The sequence below is a fragment of the Biomphalaria glabrata genome, chromosome 6 (genome assembly GCF_947242115.1).
Source record: "Biomphalaria glabrata chromosome 6, xgBioGlab47.1, whole genome shotgun sequence".
NCBI classification, from domain to species: domain Eukaryota; kingdom Metazoa; phylum Mollusca; class Gastropoda; family Planorbidae; genus Biomphalaria; species Biomphalaria glabrata.
Genome location: NC_074716.1, coordinates 30,312,310 through 30,332,825, shown reverse-complemented (window position 1 = coordinate 30,332,825; position 20,516 = coordinate 30,312,310). Strand labels below are relative to the sequence as shown.

The window sequence follows — 20,516 nt, the reverse complement described above, 5'->3', positions numbered from 1 at the left end:
AGTAAGTATTGTCATATTAACTACTACAATTACCAAAAAAAATGTTTACTTTTTTTTAAGAGAAAAAATCTATTTAGTATGCATATAAGTGGGAAAAAATTTAAAACAACAATTAATAAGTTGTTTTATATGTTATCGCCTGAATTGGAGAGACACCCTATAACCGTGACTAAAATCTTTATACATGTCTTTTTTACGAAATTTTTTTTTTTAATTTTAAATCCTAAATAAGAGATTGATCCTTTACAAAACAATTACATAAATTAGAAAATCATTATAACACACCAGTAAGGCCAGGTTCACATCTAGCTTCACATTCACTTTCACCCATCCCTTGGTCTGCTTGACAGTTAGGGAACCACACATGATCTGTTAACATTCTTTCTCCGTTCTTCTCTGTCATTTGCCTTTGACAGAATTTCATTCTGATATTCTTTCTGAAAATATTAAAACCTGCCTTTTTACCTGCCTGGGTGGACCACTTCGGGGGCTGATTTTGAGTTTGTGTTTCCACACAAACTGTCTTTGTAACCTTGTTTTTATTAATTCATGTGTTGTCCTCGACAATCGTATAAAATTTCAACTTGATACGATATTGTGAAATGAGAGAAAAACAAATTTTTAAGAATCCATCCAGACAAACAGACAGACGGAGAGAGAGATATATGCTTTGTAATAAAATACGAATATAAAATTAACATATGAAATAGTACTTATGAGAACTATCATATGCGGGGGGAGGGGTGTAATTATGTAAAACCAACATCATAAATGTTGCATATCTGGCTGTATTTTGACAACAGTTGGAGATTTATTGACAGGACCTTTTTTTTCGTCACAAAGATACAAAAGTGGTTTTAAAATTTAGGATATGTATTTATAAAATATTAACTAAGTTCTAAACTAAGAACTGGGTTTTTCTTGTTCCTACACAATTTTAAAAAGTATTTTAAAAGCAACACGTCAGAAAAATGAATAAAAGACAAAGGGATTCAAGTCTATACTTACATCAATCTTGCGAACTCAAGTTCAATTACCTCCTCTTGTTTTACAACTTCCAACATTTGAGCACTGGTCTCCTGAAACTCTCTAATCACTATTTCAATCAGGATACTATGCAGTCCAATATAAAACACTATAGGTAGATACACGACAATGTCACACGCAGCTATCAAACAAAATGATGTTACATTAGAAGAACTTTGAAGCGGAAAACTGAAAAACGAATCGCCCTGCTGCTTTGACTCCCAAACAAACATCCCTGAGATGAAGGCAATCAGGCAGAGCGGTACACACAAGGTGAGACCCAAAGAATATTTTTTCACCATTCCCAATTTCTGACTAAATCCAAACTGATCGCCGTAAACTTTAAGATCATCGATAATCTGACCGAAATACAGTCTAGACATAATGGCTTCAAATACGTAAATAATAGTGCCCTTAATAATGTACAGATAGGACTGTATGTAAAATGTGGATAAATCACTAAACCTTGGGACTATGTAGACGAAGAAAGCGCAACATCTTATGAGACTTGCGAGATGAATGACCGCGATAAGAAGCGACAGACAAACCATGACTAACCTCCACTTTGATTGACTGTAACTGCCTAGAAAACTTTCTCTGTAGCCTTTAACACAATAGAAACTAGCGGTTATCAACAAGGCTGTGGTTGGGTAACGAAGCACATCAATAAATGTTGTTGAGGTTTTCATCTTCTGGGACATAATATCTTATGTATAGACCTAGTCAAAACTTTAGGAACTTGAATAGAAAACAAGATCTAAACGAAATTCACCTCTTCAGATCTAAGCCACGCTTGGAACAAAATAGGAACTAATTCTAATATTAACTAATGCAATGTTTATTTCAGCGCACTAGTCAGAATCTAGTGACATTTCTCATTTTGCTTAATAGATTGCAGGCATCATTGAGGTTCTATTGTCATTGCTGTATTCAGGTATTGGATAATGACACAGCACATTGTTGAACCAAAGCAAATGTATTACGTTCGATGTATCCAGAAGAAAAAAACATTGAGTGTGAACTGAACTGACCTTGAGCGTTAAGTATTTGAAACACATTTCTGTTGTCCAAGCAATCAAAAACTTGGACATAATTATTCCATTTCTATTAGATTAACACTTTTTTTTTTGACAGAATGTTTTAAATAAACAAAACATAATGCAGCATACCTTTTTATAGTCTCATCATGACCTTAACTCAATACAAATTTAAATACTTTTTTGTTGTAATACGCTCCATTTGTTCGAACAAACAGGAGAAAGGGCAAAGGCGAGTGACTGGCGCCTAAACCAGTAAGCCTTGACAAAGGGGGGGGGGGGGGGGGGCTAGTTAGGAGAAGGAAGATGTCTGCTTCCACGCGGCTGTAGCCAAACATTGAAAAAGTTTCTTAGGAAAAAGGAAGAGCCAATGACCCTAGGCAGCATGCTGCACGTCACGCTACACCCTGTTAGAACCGTTTGATTGTCAAAAGAGCTGTGCCGAAGGCTCTTCGAGCTCTAGGCGTGTAAGCCTGCTTTAACTTGGCTAATGCTAATGAATGCATGGCCGAAGGCCGAGTACACCGGGAACCTCCGCCATTTTCCTATGTTGTACCAAGCTAACCGTGCAGGACTCGCCATTATTGTAACGGTCCCTTGAGGAACGGCGCATGGATTATCGACAGGGTCGTGGAAGCTCTCTTTCAACTACGCACCGTGCAATGGGAAAGCTCTCGCATTCCCTTGGTCACTCCCACATGAGTTTTGTTTTGCTATTCATTTAGCCTAATGACTTCCTCAAGTAATCGTTTCCACACGGGTGCCACGTTGAGGCAGAACAGCTTCACCGGGCCCTTTTAGTACCTGCGACATCTCTGATCCCAAATTGTGTCGGCACCACCCTCTCCTTTGGACACATCAGTTGCATGGAGACGGGGGCGTACTGCTGGTTAAAGGGACATATAGCGAATTCTCAAACTTTCATGTCATCAATATGAGATGGACTATAATCAATTCGTGACTGAGGTCAACAATGTATATTTAGTTTTCTAGAATTGTACATTTACTAGGTGAAATTAGTCTGTAAGTTCAAGAATCAAACTTTCTGAAATAAAGGAACTTCTATCCCATGATTTCGTCCCATGTATTTAAGCAATACTTTCATTTACCCCATCCCACCCTATCCCAAGTTCTACATATTTAGTTTCACAGTTTAAAGCAAACTTTTGGAAGATAATGTTGTTAAGAGCTAACTCAGCTAGTGCCTTCCTTCCTACTAGATTGAAACATACTGTTGTTAAGGGCTAACTGAGCTAGTGCCTTCCTTCCTACTAGATTGAAACATACTGTTGTTAAGAGCTAACTCAGCTAGTGCCTTCCTTCCTACTAGATTGAAACATACTGTTGTTAAGGGCTAACTGAGCTAATGCCTTCCTTCCTACTAGATTGAAATATACTGTTGTTAAGGGCTAACTGAGCTAATGCCTTCCTTCCTACTAGATTGAAACATACTGTTGTTAAGGGCTAACTGAGCTAGTGCCTTCCTTCCTACTAGATGTAAACATAATGTTGTTAAGGGCTAACTGAGCTAATGCCTTCCTTCCTACTAGATGTAAACATAATGTTGTTAAGAGCTAACTGAGCTAATGCCTTCCTTCCTAATATACTAAAACATGATGTTGTTAAGGGCTAACTGAGCTAATGCCTTCCTTCCTACTAGATGTAAACATAATGTTGTTAAGGGCTAACTGAGCTAGTGCCTTCCTTCCTACTAGATTGAAACATACTGTTGTTAAGGACTAACTGAGCTAATGCCTTCCTTCCTAATATATTAAAACATGATGTTGTTAAGAGCTAACTGAGCTAATGCCTTCCTTCCTAATATATTAAAACATGATGTTTTTAAGAGCTAACTGAGCTAATGCCTTCCTTCCTACTAGATTGAAACATATTGTTGTTAAGGGCTAACTGAGCTAATGCCTTCCTTCCTAATATACTAAAACATGATGTTGTTAAGGGCTAACTGAGCTAATGCCTTCCTTCCTACTAGATGTAAACATAATGTTGTTACGGGCTAACTGAGCTAATGCCTTCCTTCCTACTAGATTGAAACATACTGTTGTTAAGGGCTAACTGAGCTAGTGCCTTCCTTCCTACTAGATGTAAACATAATGTTGAAAAAATACTTATTGCCTATGAATAATCTATACAAGGTAACTATTTTTACAATACCTCTATTCAACTCGTACCTTCGTGGAAACTTCTGGGTAGATAGGAAAAACCTTGAAACGGATCTCTAAAACGGCTCTAAAGGTTTCCCTAGAAATTTGATAGTGGATGTATATCGTTGAGAAAAGAATGACCATCTCGTTGGACTCACTGGAAAAACTGTAAAATACTTTCGAATTTTGAAAATATAAAATGCAATTACTTTAAATTTGGATAGAACATATTTACCTTGAACGGACTAGACGTCTTCGTGTATTTTTGCCAGGAGAATTGAATAAATTAATGTTCAGAAACATTTTGCTCATAGTCTTATTCAGGATTCTCTTGCAGGGTGAGGTGGGGAGAGCTTAATAAAGTTTCTTTGTTTTTTTCAAATCTAACCTTCATTAGTGATTAAGAGCAAAATTATCTTTCTATAAGTTTTGTAAACGAGATTTTGTTTCTTTAAAAAAAAAAGATATTTTTTATTGTTTGTTCTTGTTAAAACTGATATTATCAAATTAATGGCATATATAATGATATAAGTAATAAGAAAGAGTCTAATCATTACAAAATATTCTCACCAAGACCAAAACAGTTATTGTGGAATACCACTTCAACAGTTTACAAGTGGGGTCTGATTTCAGAAGGATATCACCATTGAAATAGTAGACTGATTGTTTAATTAAGGGATTCACTAAGCTACTGCTGCAACATTTTATGCCCCCCCCCCAATTGTGATACGGGCTCAGTGAGCTGTGGACCAATTTTTATTGTTTAGTTTGTAGATGGGCAATCTCGATAGATAATCCTTAGCGACAACAAGGCGGAATTGATTTTCTAAAATTGTTCTTCAATTTATACACAGAAATGCTCTGGCTAACATTGGTCATTTTTATAGAGAAAAAAAAATGGAGAAAATGTGAAATGAATAGCTAGAAGTAAGATATAAAGTGTGTGTGTGATAGAGAAATATCTATCTATCTATCTATCTATCTATCTATCTATCTATCTATCTACCTATCTATCTATCTATCTGTCACACTGCAAGAAGAAGGCCAGAAGAGAAAGTGCGGGCTAGTCACATGTGAGTCTGTATAATGTCACGCTTGACAGCACATAAAGCGGCTGACCAGCGGTACTTACTATTATTAGGTCACACTGATTTAGCGTGAAATAATTAAGAACATTGATTTGGACAAAGTAACTATAGAGTACAGAAACTGGTAGCAAGTTTATAGGAGTCGAAAACTATCGCAATGATTCTTATCTAAGTGTGAAGCTAGCAATGAAGTCAGTTGGTTGCTAGTCATTGTTTTATTATCTAAGTGTGAAGCTAGCAATGAAGTCAGTTGGTTGCTAGTCATTGTTCACAAATAGTCTTTGGTCATTATTTCAAGTGTGTTTATTCACTTGTATCTTTACTGTGTTTTATTCCAACTATATTGTGCCATGCTGTTAGTGTACAAGTGTTTCACTTGATTGAAGTGTGTAATTTAATGAGCGCCTAGTTGCTGCTTTGAATTCGCGTGTCAGACGATACTATAGTTCCTTTCTCTCAATTTAGAAATCCAAAATCTATGTGAATACTAGAAGAATACCACTGTACCTGGAATAAATTTCAGCTGCCAATGTTTCACAACAAGTTTGCATAATTTACATATTTTGTTTCTTGCTCTGTCATTTCTCAACCTGATAATGATTCTTTAAATTTTAAATAGTCGAAGTTTCTCTATTGGAGAACACGAGAAGCAAAGCAATGTCAAGGTCGCTAAATTTAACTTCAATGTTGCCAATTAAGTACAACTTTAAAATGAGTTTTAATTCGAAGTTTAATATTTTTATTGAACGCATTAGTGTAAAATTTTAGGATAACGATTATGACCATTAGTCTTATAAAGAGCTTTAAATTGCGCCTCTGTCATGTTGTGAAAGTCTGATTCTTTCATATTGAAATGTATTTGTACATACATACGTTTGATTCTGCAGTGCTAAAAAGTGCACAGAAATGATCCTATCCATTAAAACACATATCTCATTAACACTGCTTTTAGTTTGTACACCAGATACACCAGAAAGCGAGCTATTTAGAGTTGTTCCACCATGCGTGACACGTCTCGTAAAGCTCAATCTGGAGTTGATGATGAAATGATCCGTGACTTAATGTAGACGCCAACTACAACAAAGTTGTGGAGCTGACATTCAAGGTACACTTTGACTTGTCCTGTTGAAACTGAATCACAACAATGCCGTTTGTCACAATAGTCCCCATCACCTGTTGATAAAATCAACTATTGTATCAAATTACTGTTCTAATTTATTTTGAAATAGTATTTGTAAATATTGAAATCTTGTTATATTTTTTTACTTTTTAAAAAATTCATTTTGTATAGCGCATATTTCCTGCTTCAGGCACTGTCAAAGCGTTTGGCCCAATCTCTTTTGTGGAACAGTTGGGGGTAGAGGGGTATCTCCCTTAAAGCAGCCCTGCAAGCACTTTTCATCTAGATTTTGAATTCGAACTCAAGCCCTCTTGATAGGTTTTATTCGGTGTTTACCACACAGCCACTTTAAGAGAAATTTGCCAGAGATCTGAAAGCAGTTTTCTTGTCAAAGTTGATCATTGCTGGCAAAATGTTAACCGGGGAGCTGTATGGATAATCTAACGACAAATATACCTAGACTCTCCTAAATCAGCGGCTTTCTTGGCTGTCTAGGTCAGCCTGATACATGCTCTAATGGTACTTGGGACGAAGGAGAACTTGTAAGAATTTGTTCTAGCGTTTGGAATAAGAAATGTGCTTTTAATTAAAAGAAACACTAGAGGCAGTTACCATCAGAAATGTATGGGAGTCCAGTGTGAACAGACCAAACACGTCAATACCGATCCTTTTACTGGAGCAACAGACAACAAGAAGTTGAAGCTGAAAAATGAGAGAACATTTCATTGGAAGAAATAATAGAAAATGTCTTTTGATTATAACTGTTTCTTTGTTTAGTGTTCGATGTTTGACATCCGACTCACACTATTTAAAGTACAGTCACATAGATTAAGATGAAAAAGTGATTTTGAGAAATGTGGGGGATAAGAAAACCTATTTTGAAAACGTAGGAAAATAGCAAGAGGAAGATTGGGGAAAAGATTTGGAAATAAACCCACGAACTCAACAATTTCGAAACAGCGATGCTTGGTGCTGAATTGTTTTGTTATTATTTAAAGTAAAAATTGTTCAAGTTTATATGCTTAATCTTTTTCTTTTTCAGCGGCCACCGTAAAGGGAAAAACCACTATTAGGTTTATGCAAAATGTCCGTCTGTTCGTCTGTCACACTCAGATCTCAAAAACTAGAAGAAAAAGGAAAAATATAATTTCACCATGCGATGCTGCTTGAAAAGTTAAGGTGCAACAGCTACTTTTGGTTTTCTAAAAGCAAACCATTTAGTTTATAAAATTAATTATGCCCGCTATTTTTTCATAAAAATACACCAATTCTAAAACAATAACGTAGATGTAAGGGAGGCAATGCAACAATATGTTAACAAAGAGAGTCATTTTTTTTGTGTATTTTCAGTATCACTAAGTCAACTATATTTATAAAATGTACAAGAAATGTTCACAACAAATATTAATATTAGTTAAAGGTGTTTTTTCTGGTCAACTAGCTCCTAAAATTAAAAGAAAACATTTCTGTTTATTTATAAAGGCTAAGAATGCACTTTGTATCTAATTATCACCCACACTTTTTAAAAGGACTTTTTATGCAGACACTCTCGTGCATTCTATTAACGCCGCGGCGCCATATAGTGCTAAACTAATTCCTTAAATTTTTTTAATAATCAGATTTTATTTATTTTTTGTTTAGTGCGCCCATCAGGATAGAAGCCGCTTATTATTTTGCGTTTTGTTATGTCTTCATTAGTGATGCGGTCTTAGTGTGTGATACCTTGGAGTAGGGCATTAACACAAACAAATTTCACCGCTCCAAAAGATTTGTATATATTTTAACATCATTTCAGAAATTCATCTCTTTTAGCAATTTGATTCCCTGCCTTTTTTTTTGTACTTTTCATTGTTATCAACCTGATCTCCCTTTGATGTAAGCATACTTATATAATTTTTAAAATTAGATGCTAAGTCATGTGGAACAAATTACCTGTTGCATGAGATCCTGAGAAACACCTGATATACAAGACAGTCCGATAGAGTCAACGATGGAGTGAGCCTTTAGAAAAGAAAAACTAGATAGAAATAAACACGAAATTGTTGAAATCTATATTATAAAGTAGAATGTGAGGTGTATGTATGGATGTATGTTACTTATAGACATCAAAACCACTTGACCAATCTTGATAAAACTAGGCACGAATGTTCCTTGGGTACCAACTTAGACCGTAGTGTATGTATTGTAGCCCTAAAACAAACTTAAGACCCTAAAAAAAAATTAAGTTGTCCGACACTATTACAGCTATAGTATTTTATGGATCTAGGCCATGTCTATTATGTTGACATGAGAAAAGATCGAAAGGATTTAGACTCCTTCAAATTACACATATAGAAGTAGATTCTCAATTCAATAACAACTTGACTTAAATCTCTTCATAAAATGAAACTTTCTAAAAAACTAAAACTTTAACATAAAGATACAAATTCAATTAAAGCAACTTCAACTACTGGACATAACACTGTTACTATCAAAAAATCGTTACGATGCGAGGACGCCGACTAACTTTTCCCTAATTTTACTTTTCTAAACCGTACTTTCTAGAATCATAGAATTTTCTATTCTAATTATTTTATTAACTGTGACCTTCTAGAAGCTGATGCTATTTTTCAACTTAACCTATTTCTCTAATTGGATGACTATAATTAACATGTTTACTCTGGTCATCTATAACCTGACCTCGGATTCTAGAAACTTGTCGAATTAGGTCACAGTATCGACTCGTGACACACAGCCCCAGCTGTGACATACTTCAATTTTATATGGTGATTTAATTGTTAGTTCAACAAAAAAAAAAAAGATTTGTTTTAATATAATTTTAAACAATCCAATTTTTTTTTTCTTATCTAATCCTATGTTGTTGCTCGGTCCTTGCCTTGTTGATACAATCTGCCAATTTAACAAATCCGATGTTGGCGTACTTAATCCGAAATGTTTAACTTACAATAAGATATTGTTATAAATAAATTGAATCAAAAATGTATTTATAAACACACATGGATTTAACTTTAAATTTTTTAAACAAATCTGAATAAAACTTATATTTATAATTATACATAGATTTTTAAGCATTTCTCATTGCGCTACAATTTTTTTGGACAGGAAAGAAAGGAGGGGGGGGGGTAAAAACGCGTATCTATGTGAATGTAACCGTGATCGCTTTTGTAATTGCATTTTTCAAAAGGTGTATGACTTAAATTCAAGCTCAATGGTTCAAGCCTCCTCAATGGGACTAATTTAACTTGTACCACCACATTTGTCAAGTACAGTTTCTTTACCTTGTTTCATACCAAAAATAATTAATTGCCAATAGTAACTTAAACAATTGATTTTTGTTGTTGTTTTTTTTTTAAATTATTCTTGATTTATCAGGTACAAGAATAATTGTGCAAAATTTCAACTTAATCAGAGATTGGGAGAAATAACATGTACAAACTTTTTACCAGACAGACGGACAAAGAGAGTGACCTGACATTTATTTACTAGCTTTCACGTTAAATGATAAGAACTTGCCTGACATTTATTTTACTTCCTATCATGGCATATGACATTGACTTACCTGACTTGTTTGAAATTCTGCTCCATTTCACCAGACACAGCACCAAGGGACATGATTCTCTTCATCTCTGTACTGATGTCGTATAACTCTCTGATCACGACCTCAACCAAAGCGCTGTACAAAATAATAAATGAAACAATTGGCAAGAACACATTACACAATCCCGTTCAAAACACTATCGCAATATTGGTGCTAAGGAACGGGAAACTGATGCAAGCATCGCCTTCCAGGTCAGTGCCAACACAGACGAAAAATGTATTCAACGAAACACCCACCTTTATAGTCCAAGTAAGTATCAAGGATTTTTTCTTTAGACACACCAGTCCATTACAAAAACCGTATTCTTCTTCATATTTCTTCAGTTCTTCCATCACAGGGTTATAGTACAGATGGCACATAACTGACTCAAAGACATACACTACAGACCCGTACAAAAGTTAAAGATATGCCTGCAGGAAAAACGAGACTAAATTGTCGAAATTGGGCCCTACGTAAACCAGAAAGGCGATACATCTTAAGACGCTGGTCAGTTTAATAACGGCCGCTACAACGGACACACAAACGATGATGACCCTATGTCGTCTGCTCTCTTGAAACCGTAGCCATGTTTCTTTGCTATTCCTGAGCACGTAAAAACATCCACCTAGAATCAACGAAATAATTGGGTAGCGAAGTACATCTCCTAATAGAGAAGAGCTGTTCATTTTACTGCACTAATAGTCTATTCTAGGATATATTGTACAAGTGTATATTTTTTTGATGCTAAGTTTAAATACAATCAAAACAAACGAGACAGAAGATTAAAAAAAATAAACCTAACATTGGCGTGTGGACATTAGATCATCACACTTAATGTCTGGCGTGTTACTACAGCTTCAAGCAGACGACACACATGTGCAGACAATGAGTTTCCAGAGGTGAAACAATTCTTGTGAGATAAGGGAATGGACTGGAAAACAAAGTTCAATAGCAACTCTTTTAAAAAAAAAACATGCGCTATTTGTATCTGTTTTGTTTGTATTTGTTTTGACTTGAATACTTTTATTCTATTACTGCTCAGCAAGCTGACTAGAAAAGGAAGTGATCTGTATTTTTGTGTTTTGTGCTGCTCCAAAGTGATCGTTTTCAGCGGTTCAAGTTAAATGTTGGTCACAAACCTGTATATATTATACCTAGACTGGACATTGGAATCTCTATGACGTGAAACAAGGCGTTGTTTTGTAACGTAGTTCTAAGAAGTAAATTTTTTTTTTCACCTTACGTGTGTAACGTAATTTAATGTTTAGATATAAATAAAGTAGTCCGAGCAATTGATATATATGGCCTCCTTCAGTCGCGAAGCGACTATGGATCATCTCATGGAAATGAGGTCGGAACGATATCGCCCACACAGCTGATGTATTCAAAGGAACGGCAGTGCCGATACAGTTTGGGGTCAGCGGCTTCGCAGGTTCTGCCAGAGTGTAGCAAACTGGGTGCTGCAAACTGCCTTAGGGTCGCCAGCTCCTGATTTTTCCTCAGGGTTGACTCCCGAAGCCTTTCCCATGATTGGGTATAGCTGCAAGGCAATAAAGGTTTGGATTCAGAGTTTTCCTTCTCCTAGGTGGGTAGCCAGCCCTGGCTAACGAACCCCTCCTTCCCGAAGCTTACTGGTTAGGCGCCAGTTACTCGCCTTTGCCCCTTCTTCTGTTAGTGAGAACAGTTCCGCCGGACTCAATATCTGAGCCACACGTGAAGGCCAGGGGTTGGACTGGTTGTCAGAGAGTATTTGAGACGCATGCCATTAGGAAGCATTTTATAGATAGTGGAGTGCTTACATCCATTACCACTTCCGGCAATGACAACCTTGCGGAACTACTGAGCAATTAAACATTAACAATAAGGACACTCTCTTCTCATAATTATTATTTTGCAATTTTTTAATACATAATCTAGATCTTGAAATATCTAGGTAATCAATCAATTAAATGCATAATCTAAAATGATTAGGATAATGGAAACCAACAGGAAAAGGCTTTATATCAATAGGTCTGTGACACATATTAATAATAGCCCATTCTTTTAAAAAATCCACAAAATGACTTTAAAAACTTAAGTTCACTACGTTTCTAAGACAGAATAGATAAATTTTCCTTAATTCGGGGCGACATCCCTTACAGCTTGACAAAGAGTTACGTACTTAATGGTCTGATCAATGTTGGATAAGAATTTGTTTCCGTTTACCAGTCCAAGTATAATGTATATAGGTCTGTGATGTTGGTCTTTCAATGTTTTAGTTTGTTAACAGATAAAAAAAAAGTAAGTTAAAGTAAAATAATGAATTGTATTTCTTTAACATTAATATAGGCTTCCTGGGCTATTAGCCTTTTCATGAAAATAAAAAATTATGGCTAATATTTATTTTAATTAAATTTATAAGTGAAATAATTTAGGAATAATCAAGATAAATATAAATTTCGCAACATAACTCCTGGAGAAGACTAAGAGTCAAGAAACTTTGAGCTAAAAAAAAAAAATTATTATCCTACTTTATAACATTTTCTTAGGTTTCATTAACTTTAAATTGTAAGATGGAATTAACAAATCAAACCAAGTGATTTTAGCGGTTAAATTTTATTGCAAATCAGAGTATATAAAAATGACATAAAAATAAAGGAACAAAATACATTGACTTTATAAGTTTATAAAAGTTATTATATTTTTATATTAATATATTAGACAAAATCAGAGATAACTTCTTTATTTTCCTACTTTTCCCAGGCTTTGTATGAAATGGGGCTGATTGGGACTGATCGGGGCCTATCTCGGCTGATTGGAGCTGGTTCTTTACAGATACAACATCTATAGCATTGATTGAAATATTAAACTATACACGATATTCACAACATTGAAATTATACAGACACTACACACAATGATTATAGAATACCTCTAATAAGCACGTAACTTCTTTGGAACTTCTAGGTGGATGGGTGGTTTGATGAAACACTGATCTCGAGAACGGCTTTAATAATTTTCCTAGAAATATGACATCTGTTGTATATCATTGGGAAAAGAATGACTAGCTGGTTGGCCACACACTGGGGAAACTCTGGTTTAATTTTTTTTAATTTTTCAAAATTAAAAAGAAATAAATTTAAATTAGAGAACGCGAAAATATTTATCTTGAACGGACTATTCCCATTCCTTGAGGAGTTTAATAAATTTAGGTTCAGGAACATTTTGCCCTAAGTCTAGATCTTGAGTCCTATCATTGGAATATTATAAAGTGTAGTATATCCATACATTTACTTAACCAGGATTCTTTTTAAGGGGAAGCGAATGGGGTGGGGTTTGAAATGTTGTTTTTTTAAAGGTAGCATTCATGAGTGACTAAGAGGAATAGAGGAAGTAATGTCTTTGTTTTTTTTTTAAGTTCATTTAAATGTTGTTCGAGGGTCAAATAGAAGGAGTTAGTCTTTCTTTTTGTTTTGCGTTTCCAATGAAATTATAATAATATCTTTACTTATTATTGATGTCGACTTATCTTATTTCAAAATAATAACTATTTATCAAAATTATGCTTAACTTCGACTCTTGTAGCCAGGAAGTAGTAGGCAATGTTCCCATGTTCCCAGGCATCTTTACGCCAGTTCTTAGGTCACTGGATAGCATTTGTTAAAAGTTTTCCTCGCTCTTTTTTTTTTTTTTTTGTAAAAAAGGGGGGGGGGGACATTTCGTGGCGTTACAAACAATATCAATTTGTGTGTGTGTGTGTGTGTGTGTGTGTCACCGATTGTTGACATTAACAAGAAAAACACATTTCTTAATAAGACAATACCGACATTATACAAGTTAAAAAATAAAACATAAAAAAAAGAAATTAATACTTTTCTTTTCTTACGTTGGGTATTGAACTTGTATAGACTTAGAGCACAGTGAGCACGCTGTACCAGGGTAACAATCCATTAAGTCAGAGGTACTTTGTGAACAAGTATTATTATTATTTATTTGGTGCTTTCATTGTGTAGACATCTAGAACTGGATCTGATTTAGAACTTTTAAAGTTGAGTCTAGATCTAGTACTAGAATCTATATTAGATTTAGGCTACTTAAAAAATATAAAAAAAAGCTTAGATAATCTATTAATAAAATGAAAGTAACTTTAAATGTATGAAACAAATCAGTTATCGGTACACTACTGCTGACTACGCCATGTATTTTTTTAAAAGCCTATTTATTTTATTTTTTTTTACTTTGAAAAACTATAACGGTCTAATTTGTTCTCAACGAGATGGTCATTCTTTTCTTAGCGATATACGCCGACTGTTCAATTTCTAAGAAAATAGAGCCCCTTTTTATTTAGATCCTTGTCCAGGTTCCACCCTTCACCTACTTCCCAGCCTCCAGGTTCCATGAAGTTCTGATTTGAATAGAGGTATTATAAAAAAAAATATACAGTTTTTTTGTTTTTTTTTTTTTTTGCTATTAGTGTGTCAATGTTTTTTTGGTGTTATTTTTTTTTTTGGTGTTCTTAAACTCAAGAATGTCTGAAACCAAATTTATTTTCCCAACTTTCTTTTTTTTAAACCATTGATGACGAAATATGTTGTTATGCACAAATGCGTTTACCACTTTTTATTCCCATATTATTCAGAAACTAAATTCTTTAATATTTACAGTCCCATACACACCCACCCCTATTGAGTAGTTCTTAGAGATGTTCACTGGGTAACTACAGCAGTACATTGTGTTAAAGTAGATTTTAATGAACTCTGCCGTGACCAGCAGGACAGTGTCCAGGGAGACACCTGCCTTGAAAACAACGGGCGAGGTGTACACAGTGTGGCCTATCCAAGCGTTGTTGATCAGCGAAATCAGGTCCACGTCACTATTAGACTGCAGCGTCATTTTCATCATCAGTGACGTCATGCCATCCTTTATTGCAGTGATCTCCAGGAAGTACCAATAAGGGTTACTGCTATTCATTAACGTACATTCAATCTTGATCTGGAATTAAAAAAAAAAAAAGCTAGTGAAATATCATTTGTATCATAATGCTATTACTGTACGACATTAGTATTTTAAATTACGATTCATAATTTCTAGGATGTCAAGACCTCAAAAGATGTTTTGTTTATTGTGGATTCTTCTTCTTTATAAAAAAGTAAGAGTAAAGTTCCCCTTTCAGACCTTGTTGTCTAAAGGTCATCTGTTTTTGTAGCTTACGGTTAACGATGGTGTCATGTGGCCAGCACAACGACCAGCCTTTACTTTTCCCCAACTGTTGTCAGGTACACATTAGAGCTGGGTGGACTCAGAGGCGCCCAAAGATCCAGAAATTAAAATCCCAGTCTTCACAAGGATTCGAACCCGGCACCCCCAGTTCAGAAGCCAAGCGCTTTACCGCTCAGCCACCGCACCTCCATATATTCATTTTTTTTTAAATTCTTCATAATAATCATTTAATAGTTAAGTCTTGGAATTTTAGGCCTATGGAAACTCCAACAGCCTATCAGAACAAACTTCTGACTGGGAAAGGTTAAAGCAAATGTAAATTATTCCACCCCCTGTCACTGATGTCTTATATACCAAGAAGCTAAGATTTGAAGCGAGGCCGAAGACCGAGCAAACCGGCGAGACTTCCCCATATTCCTCCTCTGTATCACATCAGCCTTGCAGGTGTCCGCCATAAAAGAAACTCCTCTTGACGAACGGTGTGTAGATAGTGACATGATTGTTTGGACTTTCAGCCCTGCTAGTGTAATGGACTCTGTCGTTAGGTCCCCCAACGGGATTTTTGTTATTCGCTCACCTATAAGCCTAATACTCTCCTCTACTGACTGTTTCCACATGAGTGCCAAGGGGAGGCCGAGAAGCATTGCTCGGGATTTAAGGTGGATACAAACTTCAGTTCTTCTCACCACACTGTTGTATGGCTCAGTGACCTGGGTGCTCTCTAGAAGGCATCCAAGACTCCTTGAACGCTTCATTATAGAAACACTACTTACTGCTTTGGGTTAAACATTTATCCTTCATGTGGTAGGACCGCATGCCAAAAGCAATATTTTTGGCGAAATTAAAGGAGTATGGCGTAACAGAAGTGCCCTCATTGGCATGGAGGAAAGTAGATGGTTCCTCGGAGAGAAAATTGAATAGCTGTCACAAAGACCGCGAGAATTACATTTAAGTAACAAAGTAAAGCAGTTATAGAAGACAGGCGCAGAAGAAAAAAGAAAACTTTAATAGACGTCCGAAAGACAATGTTTTTTATGCATCAGATGTAAAAAAAAATGCAGGTCGCAACTTCTGAGGCCTTTGAAATATACAGCACCCGTTATTTTAAGCCACACAATGCAATATAGCCATACTAATAAAGGCATTATTTTCTAGTCTTAGTATTTCATTAGGTCTAAAACATTAAACTTACCAAAAACCTGATTGTACCATAAATGTAGGTCTCTACATCAGAGAATCTTTGAAACACGGAAGCTCCGCGTAGCAAGTAGAGCGAGGATCCACCGAAAGTGATTGATGAGACCTCATTCTCAGAGCACCGGATGCAAGTTCCTATGGAGGTGCTGTATTTGAAGGCGATGCAATCCGAAGATGTTGAGCACTGCCGGAGACAATCCTGTTTATCTTTCGTTGGCGTCCCCGATGAGCAGTTCCCAGTCTCGAAGTTGTAACGTCTATAGTATTTCATCGAAAGAGAGGGCGATGTTAAAGTAATAGGAACAATGATGACACAAGCGAATAAAATAGTTACTAGTTTGAGACACGCCATCTTAGAAAATATGGATAAAGGTGAACAAAATAACCAACAGAAATAAATGAACAGACAATTTTGAAGTGTTCTGGCAAAAGTGGCTGTGAGATTCTGAACTCTCAGGCGGGATATGTCTCTACATGCTAGAGTATTCCACCCATATGTCAATACGTCAGTTGGATTATGTGTATCATTGATCGACTGTTTTCTCAAAAGGAATTAATTTGCTGCACACTTCCGGTTTAAGCCCCGTGATGGATTTCGTATAGTTTTCCAAAGCAACTTTGAGCGGAAGTGCCAGTTCTTAGAAAAATAGCCAATCATGAAGGCCGATTGAAAAATAAAATTTAAAAAAGATCAATAAATCAATATTAGTTTCAAACTGTTAGATCTTGTCGTTGATGTTTGGTAATCAGTGTGTATGAAGCAGAAATAAAACTGTCATTATTTTTTCTTATTCTGCTGTTTGACAAACGTTTTCTAAAGATTAATTTTTTAAACAGGTATAAAAGTTCAAAGTAGAAGAAACTTTAAAAACCATCTTTAAAAAAAATATATTGAGAGCAAACTAGAATTGTAGAAAGTGAGTGTCTTAATACTGTAGCATTTATGTTTCCCATCATTCATTCGGTTACGATTCCTTTCACATGAATTTTAAATAAATATATCTTTGACAATAATTTTTAGAAGTGTCGATGTCCTGGCCACTTGACATCCTCGTAAACCGTGGGCCACAGAAACAGATGATCTTTACAGAAAACTTAACTTTACTTTTTATCATAATAAAATGTTTAAACTTAATGCGAGACCGGGAGGTGGGTGAAATAACGTGTACAAGATTTTGACCAGCCATAAAATAATAACCGACACTACTACAAATACAAGGGATTCCTTCAGTTGACCTCCTTCAGTTGTACAACAACTATGGGTCATCTCGAACACTTTTCACGTCACTGTGGAGCCCTATTTCGGAGAGACACTCCCGTCCACAGATAGCGCAGGTCAAGGTGGCTTTCGATTTGGTGGTAGAGGAGCTGGCCATTTTTCGTACGAATATTCTTAAAGTACTTGTTATTAAAGGGAAGTAATGTTCTAGGTTAATTAGCCAATCACACAACAATAATGAGTTAGTGCTGTCCCATTTGTATTTAGTAATTCGTGACCCATATACAGTCTTACGATAAACATATATTAAACATATAGATTTCAAAAAGAACTGCTGGCGGGTCGTGCGGGTCTGAACTTTCTTCTCGATGTTCCCGGATTCGAACAGATGCCCTCCGCTATTCCCTGCCATCCTTTGGGAGGTCTAGTTTAGGATGTAATGATCTTCTGAAGGAACATCCCAAAGAAGTAAAACAAACACACACACACACACTTGCAAAGTTAATGAGATGGTTTCCATATCAGTGCTTTTATCTAAGGAAATTAACATGATCATTGAAGTCATCTTGAAATGTATCATCATTCTGCAATTGGCAACTATTAAAACTAAATTATCTTCTGTGTTCACTTCTGAAACCCGAGGGAGTCTTGCATTTCCAGGAGAGAAAAGATGAACTCTACGCTATAAGTATACATACCAGAGTAGAATGAAGTTTAATGGAGTATTACTCTAAAGTAAACTAAAAAAAATGAAATTAAAAAAAAAAACAACAACAAAGCCTTTCAAAGGAGAATAACTCTACATTTAAAAACTATATATCTCAATACTGTAGGGTGAATTACCATTTTCCGATATGAAACAAAAGAATAATTACCACTAATAAATTAATTAATTGTTTTTTTTATTGATTTATGTTTCGTTATGTACACCTGAATATTTGTGAAAATTTTCAATTTCATCTGAAAATAGGGAGAGGAAGAAATAGTGTACACACAAAAAAGGAACGGACAGACAGACAGTCAGACAGACAGTGTGTTGATATAATTTTTGTAAAACAAAAAAGTGACATAGCCCTTTCAGATATTGCTAGGGCAGATATTTTGTAGACCTCGGTTAACGAGGGTATCATGTGACTGGCACAACAAACAACCCTTTACAGTTGGATAGACTCATGGACGTGTGGATTTTAAATATGCTAAATGCGATACCCTTCTTCTCGAAAGCCAGGCGCTTTACGACTCAGCAACCATGACCCCAGATTGAAAGAGAAAAAAAAAGGTTTAATATCGAAAGAGGTTTTGTCAATAAATCGTTCAAGATTCAGAAAACAAACATTAAAAACATTGAGAGCTTGCACTTGTTGAAATACTAAGTCCCAAAATAGTCTCTGCTCTTAGACATTACTCAGAAGACGTGAAATGTATTTGTTCACCTGTCATTATACGTGAAATAATAACACGCCGAATGTAAACGGTCAATATTCTTGTGGAATAATTTTAAACGTCTGTTCCTTTATCATAACAAAAAAAAAACCAACTTGAAACAGAGGCAGTCATAGAATTGACACGTGGATACATTTGATTGAGCGGCTGTACACTTAGATTCCACGCACAGCTTGTAAACAAAAATGTGTATCCTTCCGCCATTAACAAGGAAAAGAACTATTGTGTAAGGATAAAACATTTTCTCATACAATCTAAGCTTTTTTAAGTGACTTAACGATTCTGGTGGGCGGCGCGGTGGCTGAGTGGTTAAGCGCTTGGCCTCCTAAGCTGGGGTTCTAGGTTTGAATCTCGGTGACGACTGTGATTTTAAATTTCGGGTTATTTAGGGTCCCTCTGAGTCCACTCAACTCTAATAGGTACCTGACTTAAGTAAAGGAAAAGTAAAGGCGATTTGTCGTTGTGCTGGCCACATAACACCCTGCTCGTTAACCGTTATGCCATGTGACACGTACATTATGACCATATATGGTAACAGTTTCGGGTTGTTTGCCGACATAGCTTGACATAGCTGGGAAAAAAAAACAAGCATGTAATTAAATGAACTCCATTGGTTCCGAAAGTTAATTGTTGTACATTAGACTGCAATGATTGGTTGGTCTGGGAGGGGTAAGTTGTTGATCACGTGATTACGAGCTGAAACCCGGCGAAGATGCAAAATAGCCTCAGTCTTGTCTCGGAAGTTGTAGTATTAACATCTAACTTGTATGTAACGTGAAATTGAGAATATATATTTTATTTGTATCAAGACTCAGATATACTATTGTGTAGATTCAATTCAAGTACATTTTAACCATTGTAACTATTTGTGAATAGTTTTTTTCAAGTTATTAATTAAAGTAATTGTTTTTGGACGAAGAGAAGTTTCTTCATTGAATTTAGAACGTACTTAGATCATATCTGTCAAGTAGTAACTCCTAGACCTAGATGATCCTCTTATCAATTGGCAACATTCTGTATGATCGTATTATCAACATAGATCTGTCTACTTCTATACATCATCTTATCGAAAGATAATTTCAAGATCCTCGGCAATCACGATCATTGATGGGGCAATATAGTTCAAGTCTGATCGTGACAGTAGCACCATCTTAGAGTGTGACATCAACACCATTGATGATCGTGACACCATGTAGCTCGCAAGGTCTGAAAGGAGAACTACAATTCTGGTCTTATTAAAACTTGTTGAGAAGAAAATTCTTTATTATTCAAAGAAAAGCAACAAATAAATCTTAATTCTTCTAAAAAGTTTTGCTTTTTTTTTATACCTTTTTCTTAGAGCTCTCACTTGAGCTATTTTTTTACCCACAAAATATGGATGTAAAGCTTTTACACTAAAAGTCAATCACAGTAATGTTTATTTTGTTTACACTTTTAATTTTTTTTAAG

General features: G+C 35.6%; 1 protein-coding gene and 1 long non-coding RNA gene across 2 annotated transcripts; both read right to left on the bottom strand.

Annotated features, from left to right (window-relative positions):
* Window positions 1-6,102: 6,102 nt before the first annotated feature.
* LOC106077185 (uncharacterized) lies at window positions 6,103-8,435 on the bottom strand. The gene is made up of 3 exons (XR_008778336.1): window positions 8,366-8,435; window positions 7,046-7,135; window positions 6,103-6,486 (listed from the first exon to the last, which is right to left on the bottom strand). It is a non-coding gene; the product is annotated as an uncharacterized LOC106077185 (long non-coding RNA).
* Window positions 8,436-14,062: 5,627 nt separating this feature from the next.
* Window positions 14,063-17,171, bottom strand: LOC106077080 (uncharacterized). The gene is made up of 2 exons (XM_013237867.2): window positions 16,401-17,171; window positions 14,063-14,980 (listed from the first exon to the last, which is right to left on the bottom strand). Exons 1-2 carry the CDS (start codon window positions 16,755-16,757, stop codon window positions 14,624-14,626), a joined length of 714 nt encoding a protein of 237 aa, XP_013093321.2. The 5' UTR covers window positions 16,758-17,171; the 3' UTR covers window positions 14,063-14,623.
* Between the last annotated feature and the right edge of the window lie 3,345 nt (window positions 17,172-20,516).